Below are 13,312 nucleotides of genomic sequence, written 5' to 3'. Positions count from 1 at the left end.
CTAGTGATGCCCTTCGGTTTAAGTAATGCCCCTGCCGTGTTTCAAAACTTTGTCAACGAAGTGTTTAGAGATCTCTTGTATAAATGTGTGGTGGTTTACCTCGATGACATCTTGATATTCTCCCGTGATTTAGTCTCTCATCGCCAACAGGTGAAGTAGGTTCTGCAACGTCTTCGACGGAATCATCTGTATGGCAAATTGTCCAAATGCACATTTGAAGCTTCTTCAATATCTTTCTTAGGATACATCATTTCCGGAACAGATCTTCAAATGGATCCAGCTAAACTGGAAGCTATAGAAAACTGGTCTCTTCCAACAACACTCAAGTCAGTTCAACGCTTCATTGGCTTCGCCAATTACTACAGAAAGTTTATTAAAGGCTTTTCCACGCTAATAGCTCCAATTACCTGCCTTACCCGGAAAGGGGGAAATCCTTCCCAATGGTCTGATGACGCACTGTCCGCTTTTCACAAAATAAAACAAGCTTTTATTTCAGCTCCTGTGTTACAGCAGCCGGATGTCAGTAAAGCCTTCATCTTGGAAGTGGACGCTTCAACGGTTGGCGTGGGCGCAGTCCTGTCCCAGGTTGGCAGTGATGGTAAGACTCACCCCTGTGGGGTTTTTTCTCGTAGGTTCTCATCTGCAGAAATGAACTATACCATCGGCGACCAGGAGTTGTTAGCAATCAAATTGGCCCTTGAAGAATGGAGGTATCTGCTGGAGGGTACGAGATTTCCCATTACCATCTACACCAGGCTTTTTCAACCAGTGTGCCGTGGCACACTAGTGTGCCGCGACCGGTTGCAAGGTGTGCCGCGGAGCCAGAGCAGCTTCCTGCACCTTCAGAGTGAACTGTTGGCCCGGGCTCTTCTTAGAGGATCAGTCGTGCTCCGGCCATGACCTATGCCTTGAAAACGATGTGATATCATAGGTCATGGCTGCCGCATCTCACCACCCAGCCAGCCCCCCTCCCCCACCTGCATACACATCTTCCAGTTCCCGCCTGCATACACAGCTTTCCTTGCCCACGCACATCCACACCTGCCCGACCGCCCGCAGCTCAGTATTCACAGAACTCCACTATGAACAACCCCCGCCACTGAGGGACAGGGAGGAGGACAGCTGATAATAATATTTGTTACTTTATTTCTCCTGTGGGGAACAATAGGATTTCAATAGGATTTATGTGGGGAGAATAAGAATTTATGGATTTAAGGGGGGAACAATGTGAATAATTCATGTGTGGAGCAATAGGATTTATGTGGGGAGCAATGTGATTGTTTTTTTCTGTGTAAGCCAATGTATGTGTGGATTTTTTTTTTTACTGTGAGGGCCAATGTGTGTGTTTTGCTTTTTTCTGTGGGGAACTGATGGTGTGCCTTGGCATTTTTAAAATATTGTTCGGTGTGCCGCGAGTGAAAAAAGGTTGAAAATCACTGATCTACACGGATCACAAGAACCTTCTCTACTTGAAAGCCGCGCAGTGTCTGAATCCTCGGCAAGCAAGGTGGGCTCTATTCTTTTCTCGCTTTGATTTTAAGTTGATGTTTAGACCGGGCTCACAAAATGTCAAAGCGGATGCTTTGTCTCGCTCCATGAGCTCAAACGAGGAATCCGCAGAACAGGCTGCTCGACCAGTATTAAATCCAGTGGTTTTCGCAGCTACAGGGATGTCGCAAGTCCTGCCTCCAGGCAAGATGTTTGTCTCTCCGGAGCTTCGTCCAAACCTTCTGTCTTGGGCTCATACGTCCAAGTTTACTGGTCACCCTGGGGTTCTAAAGACTTTTAAGTTTCTGTCTCAAACGTATTGGTGGCCTCGTATGAAGGTAGATATTCAAGAGTTCATAGCTTCATGTCCCAAATGTGCTCAGCATAAAAATTCTCGTCAGGCTCCCGCAGGCCAATTGATTCCCAATTCCATTCCTAAGCGCCCCTGGTCTCATGTGTCGATGGACTTTATTTCTGATCTCCCTCCATCCAAAGGGTATGACACCATCTGGGTAGTAGTCGATAGGTTTTCAAAAATGGCACACTTCATTCCACTCATGGGATTACCCTCTGCTCCAAAGTTGGCTCAGTTGTTTCTTCGTGAGATATTCAGGTTACATGGACTTCCAACAGAAATCATATCTGACCGAGGAGTACAATTTGTGGCCAAGTTTTGGAGGGCTCTGTGTTCAGCGCTACAGGTAAAACTGAAGTTCTCTACAGCCTATCATCCTCAAACAAATGGGCAGACAGAGAGGGTAAATCAAGAACTTGAGAACTATTTGAGACTGTATATCTCTTCTTCGCAGGATGACTGGGTAGAATTGTTGCCATGGGCGGAGTTTGCTCATAATTTCCGTTATCATACTTCAACTGACACAACTCCTTTTTTCGCAGTTTATGGCCAGCATCCTAGAGTACCGGATTTCCAAGAATTACCTGCCATAGATGTGCCTGCGGCTGCTTCTGCTCTCCAGCGGTTCGCTCAAATTTGGAAAGAGATCCATTCATCTCTTAAAAAAGTTTCTCAACGGTACAAAATGTTCGCTGATCGGAAGAGGCGAGCAGTTCCTAGTTTGAAACCGGGCGATAAGGTCTGGTTATCTATCCGTAATCTCCGGCTCAGAGTCCCCTCAATGAAGTTTGCTCCACGGTTTATTGGACCTTTTCCAGTAGAAAGTGTTATTAATCCGGTGGCTTATAAATTGAAACTGCCTGCTTTTTTGAAAATACCCAACTCATTCCATATTTCTCTCCTCAGACCACTAATTCTCAATCGTTTCCAGAGAACGCTTCCAGCAGCTCCAAAGGTACGAACTCATCGGGGCGTGGAATACGAGGTGGAAAAGATATTAGACTCTCGACATCGTTATGGTCATCTGCAATATCTCATTGACTGGTCTGGATATGGTCCTGAAGAGAGGAGTTGGGTCGACGCCACGGATGTACATGCTCCACGTCTGATCCAAGCCTTCCACAGACTCTTCCCTGCCAAGCCTCGTGGGTGTTCGGTGCCCACCCATAAAGGAGGGGGTACTGTCAGGAATCGGCGCTCTGCTACGTCTCACTTACCAGCGCGCTGGTGTGCGGGCCTCCGGAGGTCTTGTCCCCAGTTGCGGCTGCATGGGTGTAGTAACCGCGAGCGTTCTATTTCACATTGCTGAGTACTCCTGAGTCTGGTCCTGAGTGGGTTTTGCGGCGTGCCGATGCCCAGCCTGTGTGGACGTTACCATGGCACCTGTACGCAGCTGATTCTGATGTTCAATCCAGCTTGTATCTCCGCCTGCAGTTTGTGTCCAATCACTGCTGGGCAGGAGGTATAACTTCCAGCTTGTGGCTCTCTCACATTGCCTCGGACAACAAGTCACACACCGTGTGCCTTAGTTCTTCTGGTTCCTGTTTCCAGCGATCCCCGTGGTTACTTCCATTTGTTCCAGTCTTCATTCTCACAGCTCTCCTGTTAACTCCGGACTCCAATTCCATCCAGCCACAATCACCAGCAGCAGAGACTCTCCTCAGGTATTCGTATTACCATCTCACTTGTACACTGGCTATTTGTATTCCATCTGTGCATTTCAGCAGTATTACTATTGATGGCTTAGAGACTGTTTCCTGCTTGAGCCTAGTAAAGCTATCTGGACTTGTGTGCTTTATAGAGGCTGAGTGTTTCTTATACATACTGGAGTTCTGCCTTTCAAGTTACTTTATCTTACGTTATACTGAGACTGTGTGCTATCAAGTACTATTGGACTTTAGTTATATCATCTGCCTTCAGTTTTGTTGTTTCACATTTCATTTGCAAGAGACCTCAGCTATTTAAATCCAGTTATCAACCATTGTCATTCCATTACCGGTTTTCTGTTTATACTGTGTTATCCGATCTGCTCAGTAACAATAAAACATCAGCGCCTATGCGCAGGACTATTATATTGCCTCCACGTTTTATCCATCAGACCAACACTGACCCACTAGCGCCCCCGCCGGGGACAGACAAACCTAGAGACCTGACAGGAGGCTTGCGTCCGTGGTCACCAGGATCCAGTCCTGAATGCCGAATCTGCGGCCCTCGAGAAGGTGAGCACTCTGCAGTCACCACAGTAGTGACACCCTGGCCCTGGGGGACAGGGTGATTAACCGATGCATCTGAAGATGTGACCCGGACCACTTGTCCAGTAGGTCCCATTGGAAAGTCCTCGCATGGAACCTGCCGAAGGGAATGGCCTCGTATGACGCCACCATCTTTCCCAGGACTCGAGTGCAATGATGCACGGACACCTGTTTTGGTTTCAATAGGTTCTTGACCAGAGTCATGAGTTCCTGGGCCTTCTCTATCGGGAGATAAACCCTCTTCTGGTCCGTGTCCAGAATCATGCCCAAGAAGGGCAGACGAGTCGTAGGAACCAACTGCGACTTTAGAATATTGAGAATCCAGCCGTGTTGCTGTAACACTTTCAGTGAAAGAGATACGCTGTTCAGCAACTGCTCTCTTGATCTCGCTTTTATGAGGAGATCGTCCAAGTACGGGATAATTGTGACACCTTGCTTCCGCAGGAGCACCATCATTTCCGCCATTACCTTGGTGAAAATCGTCGGGGCCGTTGAGAGACCAAACGGCAACGTCTGAAATTGGTAATGACAATCCTGTACCGCAAATCTTAGGTACGCCTGATGAGGTGGATAAATGGGGACATGAAGGTACGCATCCTTTATGTCCAGTGACACCATAAAATCCCTCCCTTCCAGGCTTGCGATGACCGCTCTTAGCGATTCCATCTTGAACTTGAACCTTTTCAAGTATAGGTTCAGAGATTTTAAATTCAATATGGGTCTGACCGAACCGTCCGGTTTCGGGACTACAAACATGGTCGAATAATAACCCCTTCCCTGTTGAAGGAGGGGAACCTTGACCACCACCTGCTGAAGATACAATTTTTGTATTGCGTTTAACACTATTTCCCTCTCTTGGGGGGAAGATGGTAGGGCCGATTTGAAATACCGGCGAGGAGGCACCTCTTCGAATTCCAGCTTGTAACCCTGAGACACAATTTCTATTGCCCAAGGATCCACCTGGGAGTGAACCCACATGTGGCTGAAATTCCGAAGACGTGCCCCCACAGGGCCCGGCTCCGCCAGTGGAGCCCCAGCGTCATGCGGTGGATTTTGTAGAGGCCGGTGAGGACTTCTGTTCCTGGGAACTAGCTGCGTTGTGTAGCTTCTTTCCTCTGCCCCTACCTCTGAAAAGAAAGGACGCACCTCGGACTTTCTTGTTTCTTTGTGAACGAAATGACTGCATTTGATAATGCGGCGCTCTCTTAGGCTGTGAGGGAACATAAGGCAAAAAATTTGACTTTCCAGCTGTAGCTGTGGAGACCAGGACCGAGAGACCTTCCCCAAACAATTCCTCACCCCTGTAAGGTAAAACCTCCATATGCCTTTTTGAGTCGGCATCACCTGTCCATTGCCGAGTCCACAGGACCCTTCTGGCAGAAATCGACATAGCGTTTCTTCTAGAACCCAGTAGACTAATGTCTCTTTGAGCATCTCTCATATAAGGGACAGCGTCTTTTATATGCCCCAGGGTCAATAATACAGTATCCTTATCTAGGGTATCCAATTCCTCAGATAAGGTATCCGTCCATGCCGCTACAGCACTACACACCCTGGCCGACGCAATTGGCGGTCTTAGTAAGGTACCCGAATGTGTATAAATGGACTACAGGGTAACCTCCTGTTTGCGATCAGCAGCATCTTTGAGGGTAGCCGTATCCTGGGACGGCAGGGCTACCTTTTTGGATAAGCGAGTTAAAGCTTTGTCAACCCTAGGGGAAGATTCCCATCGTAACCTATCCGTTGGCGGGAAAGGATACGCCATAAGAATCCGTTTGGAAATCTGCAGTTTTTTATCTGGAGATTCCCAAGCTTTTTCACATAACTCATTCAGTTCGTGCGAGGGGGGAAAAGATACCTCAGGCTTCTTTCCCTTATACATATACACCCTCGTGTCAGGGACAGGGGTTTCCTCTGTGACATAGGGTCAGGCATGGGTTGAGACCCCGACTGCCCCAATGCATCAGCCTTGTCAAATCTTTTATGCAAGGAATTAACATTATCATTTAAAACCTTCCACATATCCATCCAATCAGGTGTCGGCGCCGTCGGCGGAGACACCACATTCATTTGCTCCCGCTCCTCTCCCACATAGCCTTCCTCATCAGACATGTCGACACAAGCGTACCGACACACCACACACACACAGGGAATGTCCTTTCTGAAGACAGTTCCCCCACCAGGCCCTTTGGAGAGACAGAGAGAGTATGCCAGCACACACCCCAGCGCTATAATATCCCAGGAATAACACAATAACTTAATGTTAACCAGGTAGCTGCTGTATGTTATAGTTTTTGCGCCTAATTATGTGCCCCCCCTCTCTTTTCAACCCTCTTCTACCGTGTATCAGCAGGGGAGAGCCCGGGGAGCTTCCTCTCAGCGGTGCTGTGGAGAAAAAATGGCGCTGGTGAGTGCTGAGGGAGAAGCCCCGCCCCCTCAGCGGCGGGCTTCTGTCCCGCTTAAACAGTAATTTTAGCGGGGTTTCATACATATATACAGTGCCCAGCTGTATATATGTGTTCTTTTTGCCAATGTGAGGTCCCAAATGCTGCCCAGGGCGCCCCCCCCTGCGCCCTGCACCCGTACAGTGACCGGAGTATGTGAGGTGTGTGGAGCAATGGCGCACAGCTGCAGTGCTGTGCGTTACCTCTAGTGAAGATCATGAAGTCTTCTGCCGCCTGTGATGTCTTCTTTTCTTCTCATACTCACCCAGCTTCAGTCTTCCGGCTCTGCGAGGGGGACGGCGGCGCGGCTCCGGGACGAACGGCGAGGGTGAGATCCTGCGTACCAATCCCTCTGGAGCTAATGGTGTCCAGTAGCCTAAGAAGCAGGACCTAGCTTCAGAGAGTAGGGCTGCTTCTCTCCCCTCAGTCCCTCGATGCAGGGAGTCTGTTGCCAGCAGAGCTCCCTGAAAATAAAAAACCTAACAAAATACTTTCTATCAATAAACTCAGGAGAGCTCACTGAAAAGCACCCAGCTCCTCTGGGCACAGTATCAAACTGAGGTCTGGAGGAGGGGCATAGAGGGAGGAGCCAGTGCACACCAGGAACTAAATTCTTTCTTAAAGTGCCCATGTCTCCTGCGGAGCCCGTCTATCCCCATGGTCCTTACGGAGTCCCCAGCATCCTCTAGGACGTTAGAGAAAGAATACTGCAGCTTTTGTGGCTTGTACCCGTGCTCATAAGCTTACTTGTCCCACTATAAATATTCGGATTGGGTACGGGATCCCGACAGTAAGGAATCCCGACAGTCAGAATCCCGACAATTTTTAGTATGTGTGCTAACCCTCCCCCTAACACCCTTCATTTCTAAAGCCTAACCCTAACCCTCCATTCCTGCAGCCTAACCCTCCGCTCCCGCAGCCTACCCCAACTCTCCCATTCCGCAATCCTATCCCCAAACCTCCCCTCTTACTTATTAACCCTAACCCTCCCCCTAGTGCCTAACCCAAGCCCCCTGCTTCCCCCACCACCCACAGCCCAACCCTATCCCTCCCGGCATACTTGCACTTGCCTTGATAAAGAGCTCAGGACAGCTGGAAATGCTTTGGCGGCACCCCATTTGCAAGGAGTGACTCTACTTATTAAGGACCTCTGCATCTACCAGTGACAAGCATTGGAGCCTAGCAGGGTATTATTTGGATACACTCTGCTTTCACACCATCAGTGGCTCCACATCTATACACCGGGTATGATTATTTCTCACTATACAAGGACCTTTTGGTTATTGCTGTCACCTATGTGAACATTTTAGCATCTATTATTTTATTTGAATTTTGCCTTTTTTAAACTATCCTTGGGTAAATGCTTATCACCTAGCTGTACACTGCGCAGAATTGGCATTTAAATTGAATCTAGCATCTATCTGTTCTACTTTATTTTTATTCTTTTATTCTGGTTTTTATTGTGCTTTTATTCTGGGTTTTATTGTGTTTTTCATAATTGATATATAAAGTGTTTTTCAACAAACCTCTGCACTTTTACTAATTACCCAGCGCCCAGTGGTCTCACGTCAACTATCACCACATATATACTTTATTTAGGACCACAGCGAGATCCTAAGTGTGGTTGATCTACGGCTGCATAGGGTAGGTAGCACTCCAGAGCCACATCCACTACATTCATGTACTGCACCTAACCATCATAATGCCAACTACATCCCAAATATTCAGCCAGAGCACCTAAAAAAACATAGGTAGGCAAAATGCCAGTGCCACGTTAGCTGAGCTTCAACGGTGCAATATTCTGTTTTTATAATTCCTGATTTGTAGTCATTAATATATATGTTATTATTCCATTTCAGGCCCTGGAAGCAGTGAACAGTCAGCTCCGTCAGCTATACCCAGACAGTGAAGATCTGTTTGATATAGTCCTCATGACCAATAACCATGCACAAGTTGGAGTAAGACTGATTAATACCATAAACCATTACAGTAAGTATTTATATACAGCTTTCAGTAAATGCATATTAGGCCATATAGTTCCTCTCATGCACTTGGCTTGTGTTTACTACTACGATACTGTTGCATTGTGTATCTCCTCTCAATCAATCAGCAGTAGGTGACACCACGAGTGTGTATTGCGTTACCATCGTCCGGGATCCCGATGGTCAGCATCCCGATACGGGTATCCTAGCCACAGAATGCCAATGGGTGGGGGCGCAACAAGCACCTTGCGGGCTCGGCTGCGACCTGCGGTCGCCATGGGTTCTATTCCCACTCTATGGGTGTTGTGGAAATAGTCCCTGTTGGTCGACATGCCATCCGTTGGGATTGTGAGGGGGCGGGATGTAGGGGGAGGTAATGTGACCGGCGGCCTCCTGACAACCAATCACATAACTACCACCTGTAGCAACCAGAGCCATCACAGAGATATGACCGGTAGTTTCTTAGAATTCACAGTTGCAATATTCTGTAGCACAGTCAGATTACAAAAGTAATATATGAGACACACAATGCACATATCAAAACTCCTTGGTTTACTCTAATCTATCTAGAGCACTGCTTCCTATATCTTATCCTTATTCTGATCTGGTTGATATTGCATACCCTCCAACAATTTACAATATAAAAATCGGTACAAATTTGAAAAGGGGGCGTGGCCACAGGTAAAGTGGTGTGACCACGCCCCCTTTCCTATACTTTCAATGGAAGTTTGAAGAGCCAAAAAACAGTACAGACCATAAAAAGTAGGTACTGTACCTGCCAAAAAGGTACAGTTGGAGGGTAATGCTATTGCACAGCCACAAAGAAACAGCTGTACAATACAATACAACAAATATTTTAATGCGGCAAGTGGCATCTGTAGGAAATAATCCAAAGACGCAGCATTAAATCACCACTGCTGAAGATTACTCATACTGGCCATTGGAACCCCTCTACCATGTCCAGGAAGTCTGCATGATAAAGACGCTGGGCCCAGCACACCTACAACACAGGGGCAACACACCCGTTTTTGGGTCCCAGTCGCTGCCACCCAAACGTTGCAGCGTGCAAAAGGATAGCAAATTCTGCTAATTAGCAGAATTTGCTATCCTTGGCCCCATTATCAGCAATTGACGAGGAGGTCCTGAATGCACCATGTAGACATTACATTATTAACTTGTGTGTCTGCATTGCTAGATTGTGGTTAGTAACTGTAGTACTGGTCGCACAGGTTAATTCTTATTATGAAAATGACCCCAATTTCTATTATCCCGAACACATCTGCGTTATTAGTAACCATTTAGGGGGTGCTACCACAGGCAAAATAAATCTGCATGAAGGAAGAAGAGAAAGGGTTTGAAATGCCTTAAAGTGGTGCACATAAACTTTAATTAGAATATAACTTTTAATATAATATATGGTAAAACCAGCGAATATTAAAAGAAGAAGTAAAGTAGTGTGAATAAGAAAGAAATCGTGATTAAAATTGAAAGAGCTGCGCACTAGATGTCACCCAAATGATTTATATATTATTCATATGGTTTCAGAATAATGAAGAGTGTGTCAGGAGTATATGATTCCTATATAGCTATAGAGGGACTCCTTAAATACATGTCTCTAATTTTCTAATCCCTCCCAGGATACATAATATGAGATTACTGTGGAAACAGGACTCCAATTTTCCTAGTATGTGTTATACTAATAGTAATTTGCTGTGTTCTTATAATAACAGTGATAAACTTAATAGAATGATCTCCCAAAGCTGTGAGCTATGCTTTCAGTGTATCACAGAAAAGGTAGCAGAACTCTGGCTAAAGGCCCATACACATTAGACGATGTCGCTCTGTGAGCGACATCGTCTAACGTTCCCCCCTCCCGGGCCGGCCGGTCGGCGTCCGCCTGTATGCACTGAGCGATATGACAGCTCATATCGCTCAGTGACGTCACGCCCCCGCCAGCCCTGCATGAAGGTCGTGGACGACAGTCCACATCCTTCATGCATGCCCTACCGACAGCGACGATCGTTGCCGACCCGCGGGGCCGCGCATCGGTCGTCGCTGGCGGCATACACACTTAACGATAAAATGAGCGACGTCGCTCAAGGAGGGGGAAAATGAGCGACGTCGCTCATTATATCGTTAAGTGTGTATGGATCTTAAGCTTCAAATATATCTCATGAATATCTGAGTGCCCTCCTGAACTTCGTAAATATTGTTACATCCTTTAGAGAGGAACCATAAATATATGATACATTTGTATCACATGAAAAAGAAACAACTGCTGTCAGTTCACGGATTGAACTCTGGCAGCCTGAGATCTTTTGGCTGTTAATACGTGACAGTCTTATCTTGTTAAGTTGTGACAAAATAAAGGGGCTCGTTTACAGCTATCGTCGCTGCTGACAAAAGTTAATCAGTAGTCCCTAGTCACAATATTGTTTTCTTAACACTTGATCTCTATATATAACTATATTAGGACTTTATTCGTGTAGTCCATGTGAGATCATTCAGGATTTAGTCTCTCTGTTACTAGAACAGGAGATAATGATAATGAGATAATGAAGACTCACTCAGTGCTAATCATATTCTGTGCACTGTTTATTACTTTATTTGGATGACCCAAAAAAATGCAATGGTAATCAAGCCTTTTATAATTATGTTCTGATACAGGTTGAGTATCCCTTATCCAAAATGCTTGGGACCGGAAGAATTTTGGATATCGGATTTTTCCGTATTTTGGAAAAATTGCATACCATAATGAGATATCATGGCGATGGGACCCAAGTCTAAGCACAGAATGCATTTATGTTTCATATACACCTTATACACACAGCATGAAGGTCATTTTAGCCAATATTTTTAATAACTTTGTGCATTAAACAAAGTGTGTGTACATTCACACAATTAATTTATGTTTCATATACACCTTATACACACAGCCAGAAGGTCATTTAATACAATATTTTTTATAACTTTGTGTATTAAACAAAGTTTGTGTACATTGAGCTATCAGAAAACAAAGGTTTCACTATCTCACTCTCACTAAAAAAAATTCCGTAATTCGGAATATTCCGTATTTCGGAATATTTGGATATGGGATACTCAACCTGTACCTAGGTGTATTAAGCGCCCACACTATCACAATTTCTAGACATTCGTTGTAATATTTCTAGAGAGAATTACATTAGCATGTGCTTTCAATAAGTCTATAATAGCTGAGAGATCATTATACATGTGAACCGTGTCACTGATGTTCTGACATATATTTAGTCCTTTATTAGGTAATTTTCAATAAATACACATATGCATCGAGTGTTTAATATTGTTTATGTCAGAACTTAGTACTGCAATCTAAGAGAACACCTTTCACATTGGCTGCACACAGTGTGTTTCAGTATGCACAATGGAGTCTGACATAAATTTCTAATACAACTGTTTCCTATACATATCCCCGTAGCTTGCATGGGATATGCCACTCTTCACTTATTCAATCCTTCCTAATCTGACATAGTAAGGTGACTATCTGCAGTGTGCAGCTAGCCTGACGCACGCTTCGCTGTTCGCTTCATCAGAGGCAGAAAAAAAAAAAAAAGATTGCCCGCGATCGCCGCTGTGCGATGCCTTTGCACTTCTGCGGGGGTGGGATGGCACTGACATGCAGGGCAGACTTGCCCTGTGCTGGGCGTCCCCCTGCATGTCAGGGAAGATGATCGTAGCTGTGCTAAATTTAGCACAGCTACGATCAACTCGGAATGACCCTCTATGTCAGGACACCTGCAATTAAATGTCCACTGCTATGCTGCAGTTGGTAGCTGTGGCTAGCACTGATCAGTCCAGGAACCACTGTCCAACACAGGTTATTTCCTATTTACTAATTGTTGTTTACATGTCAATTGTTATCATTCAGGTCTTGATTAGTGTTACGGGTAACATCACTGATAATTGTAAAATAATTGGTGAATATTAAAATGTAGCTTAGTATAAATTAATCATATTTTAACATGTACATAGCAATGACTTATTTTCTCTTTTGCCTTAGACCTTTTTATTGAGCGTTTCTGTATGACTGGAGGCAACAGCCCCATTGGCTACCTAAAGGCTTATCATACCAACCTTTACCTCTCCTCTGATGGTCAGAAAGTGCAGGAAGCCATAGAAGAGGGTGAGTGAGTGCATGCACTGTAAGAAACTGTTTCATAAATGAATATGACCATGCACAAAGTAATACATGTATGACTTACAATCACCACACAATAAGGGTCTTTATCCCTGCTCTTTTATTTGGATCTGATAAATGATTTACAGGGATAACACTGTATGTACCGGTATTCTCATTAATAAAATAAACAACAACTCACAATTACATTTAAGTGTAATTCTAACATAACTCCATGGGAAATGTTTCCAAAGGTGCAGTCGGATTGCACAGATTTAGTCATAAGGACAGCAAACAAAATGACTTAATTACAATGAAAATCTGCCCACACATTTGCATGCTCCACTTATGTGTCAATCAGTGACCATTTCCAAAGATTGATCCACTTGAATTTTGTTAGCAAAAGAAAGATTATGTTGTGGCACGGTTACCAGTTATTTTATATAGCGCTTTAGAGAGAATATTTTGGCCATTCACATCAGTCCCTGCCCCAGTGGAGCTTACTGTCTATATTCCCTATCACATGCACATGCACACATATTCACGCTAGGGTTAATATTTGTTGAAAGCCAATTAACCTACCAGTATATTTTTGGATTGTGGGAGGAAACCAGAGTACCTGGAGGAAACCCACGCAA

At 45.2% G+C, this 13,312-nt stretch overlaps 1 protein-coding gene and 1 long non-coding RNA gene across 2 annotated transcripts in view; one reads left to right on the top strand and one right to left on the bottom strand.

The window, feature by feature from the left end:
• Positions 1 to 13,312, bottom strand: part of LOC135032241 (uncharacterized) — a 331,444-nt gene that overhangs the window by 33,399 nt on the left and 284,733 nt on the right. The window lies entirely within an intron of this gene.
• Positions 1 to 13,312, top strand: part of NT5C1A (5'-nucleotidase, cytosolic IA) — a 92,109-nt gene that overhangs the window by 33,137 nt on the left and 45,660 nt on the right. Inside the window, exons 3-4 of the mRNA XM_063954069.1 lie at positions 8,399 to 8,528; positions 12,558 to 12,680. Of these exons, the coding sequence (XP_063810139.1) occupies positions 8,399 to 8,528; positions 12,558 to 12,680 (253 nt within the window). The remainder of the gene's footprint in view (positions 1 to 8,398; positions 8,529 to 12,557; positions 12,681 to 13,312) is intronic.

The sequence above is a fragment of the Pseudophryne corroboree genome, chromosome 2 (assembly GCF_028390025.1).
Source record: "Pseudophryne corroboree isolate aPseCor3 chromosome 2, aPseCor3.hap2, whole genome shotgun sequence".
NCBI classification, from domain to species: Eukaryota; Metazoa; Chordata; class Amphibia; order Anura; family Myobatrachidae; genus Pseudophryne; species Pseudophryne corroboree.
The sequence above is the reverse complement of the archived record's forward strand: the minus strand, read 5'-3'. Positions and strand labels throughout refer to the sequence as shown.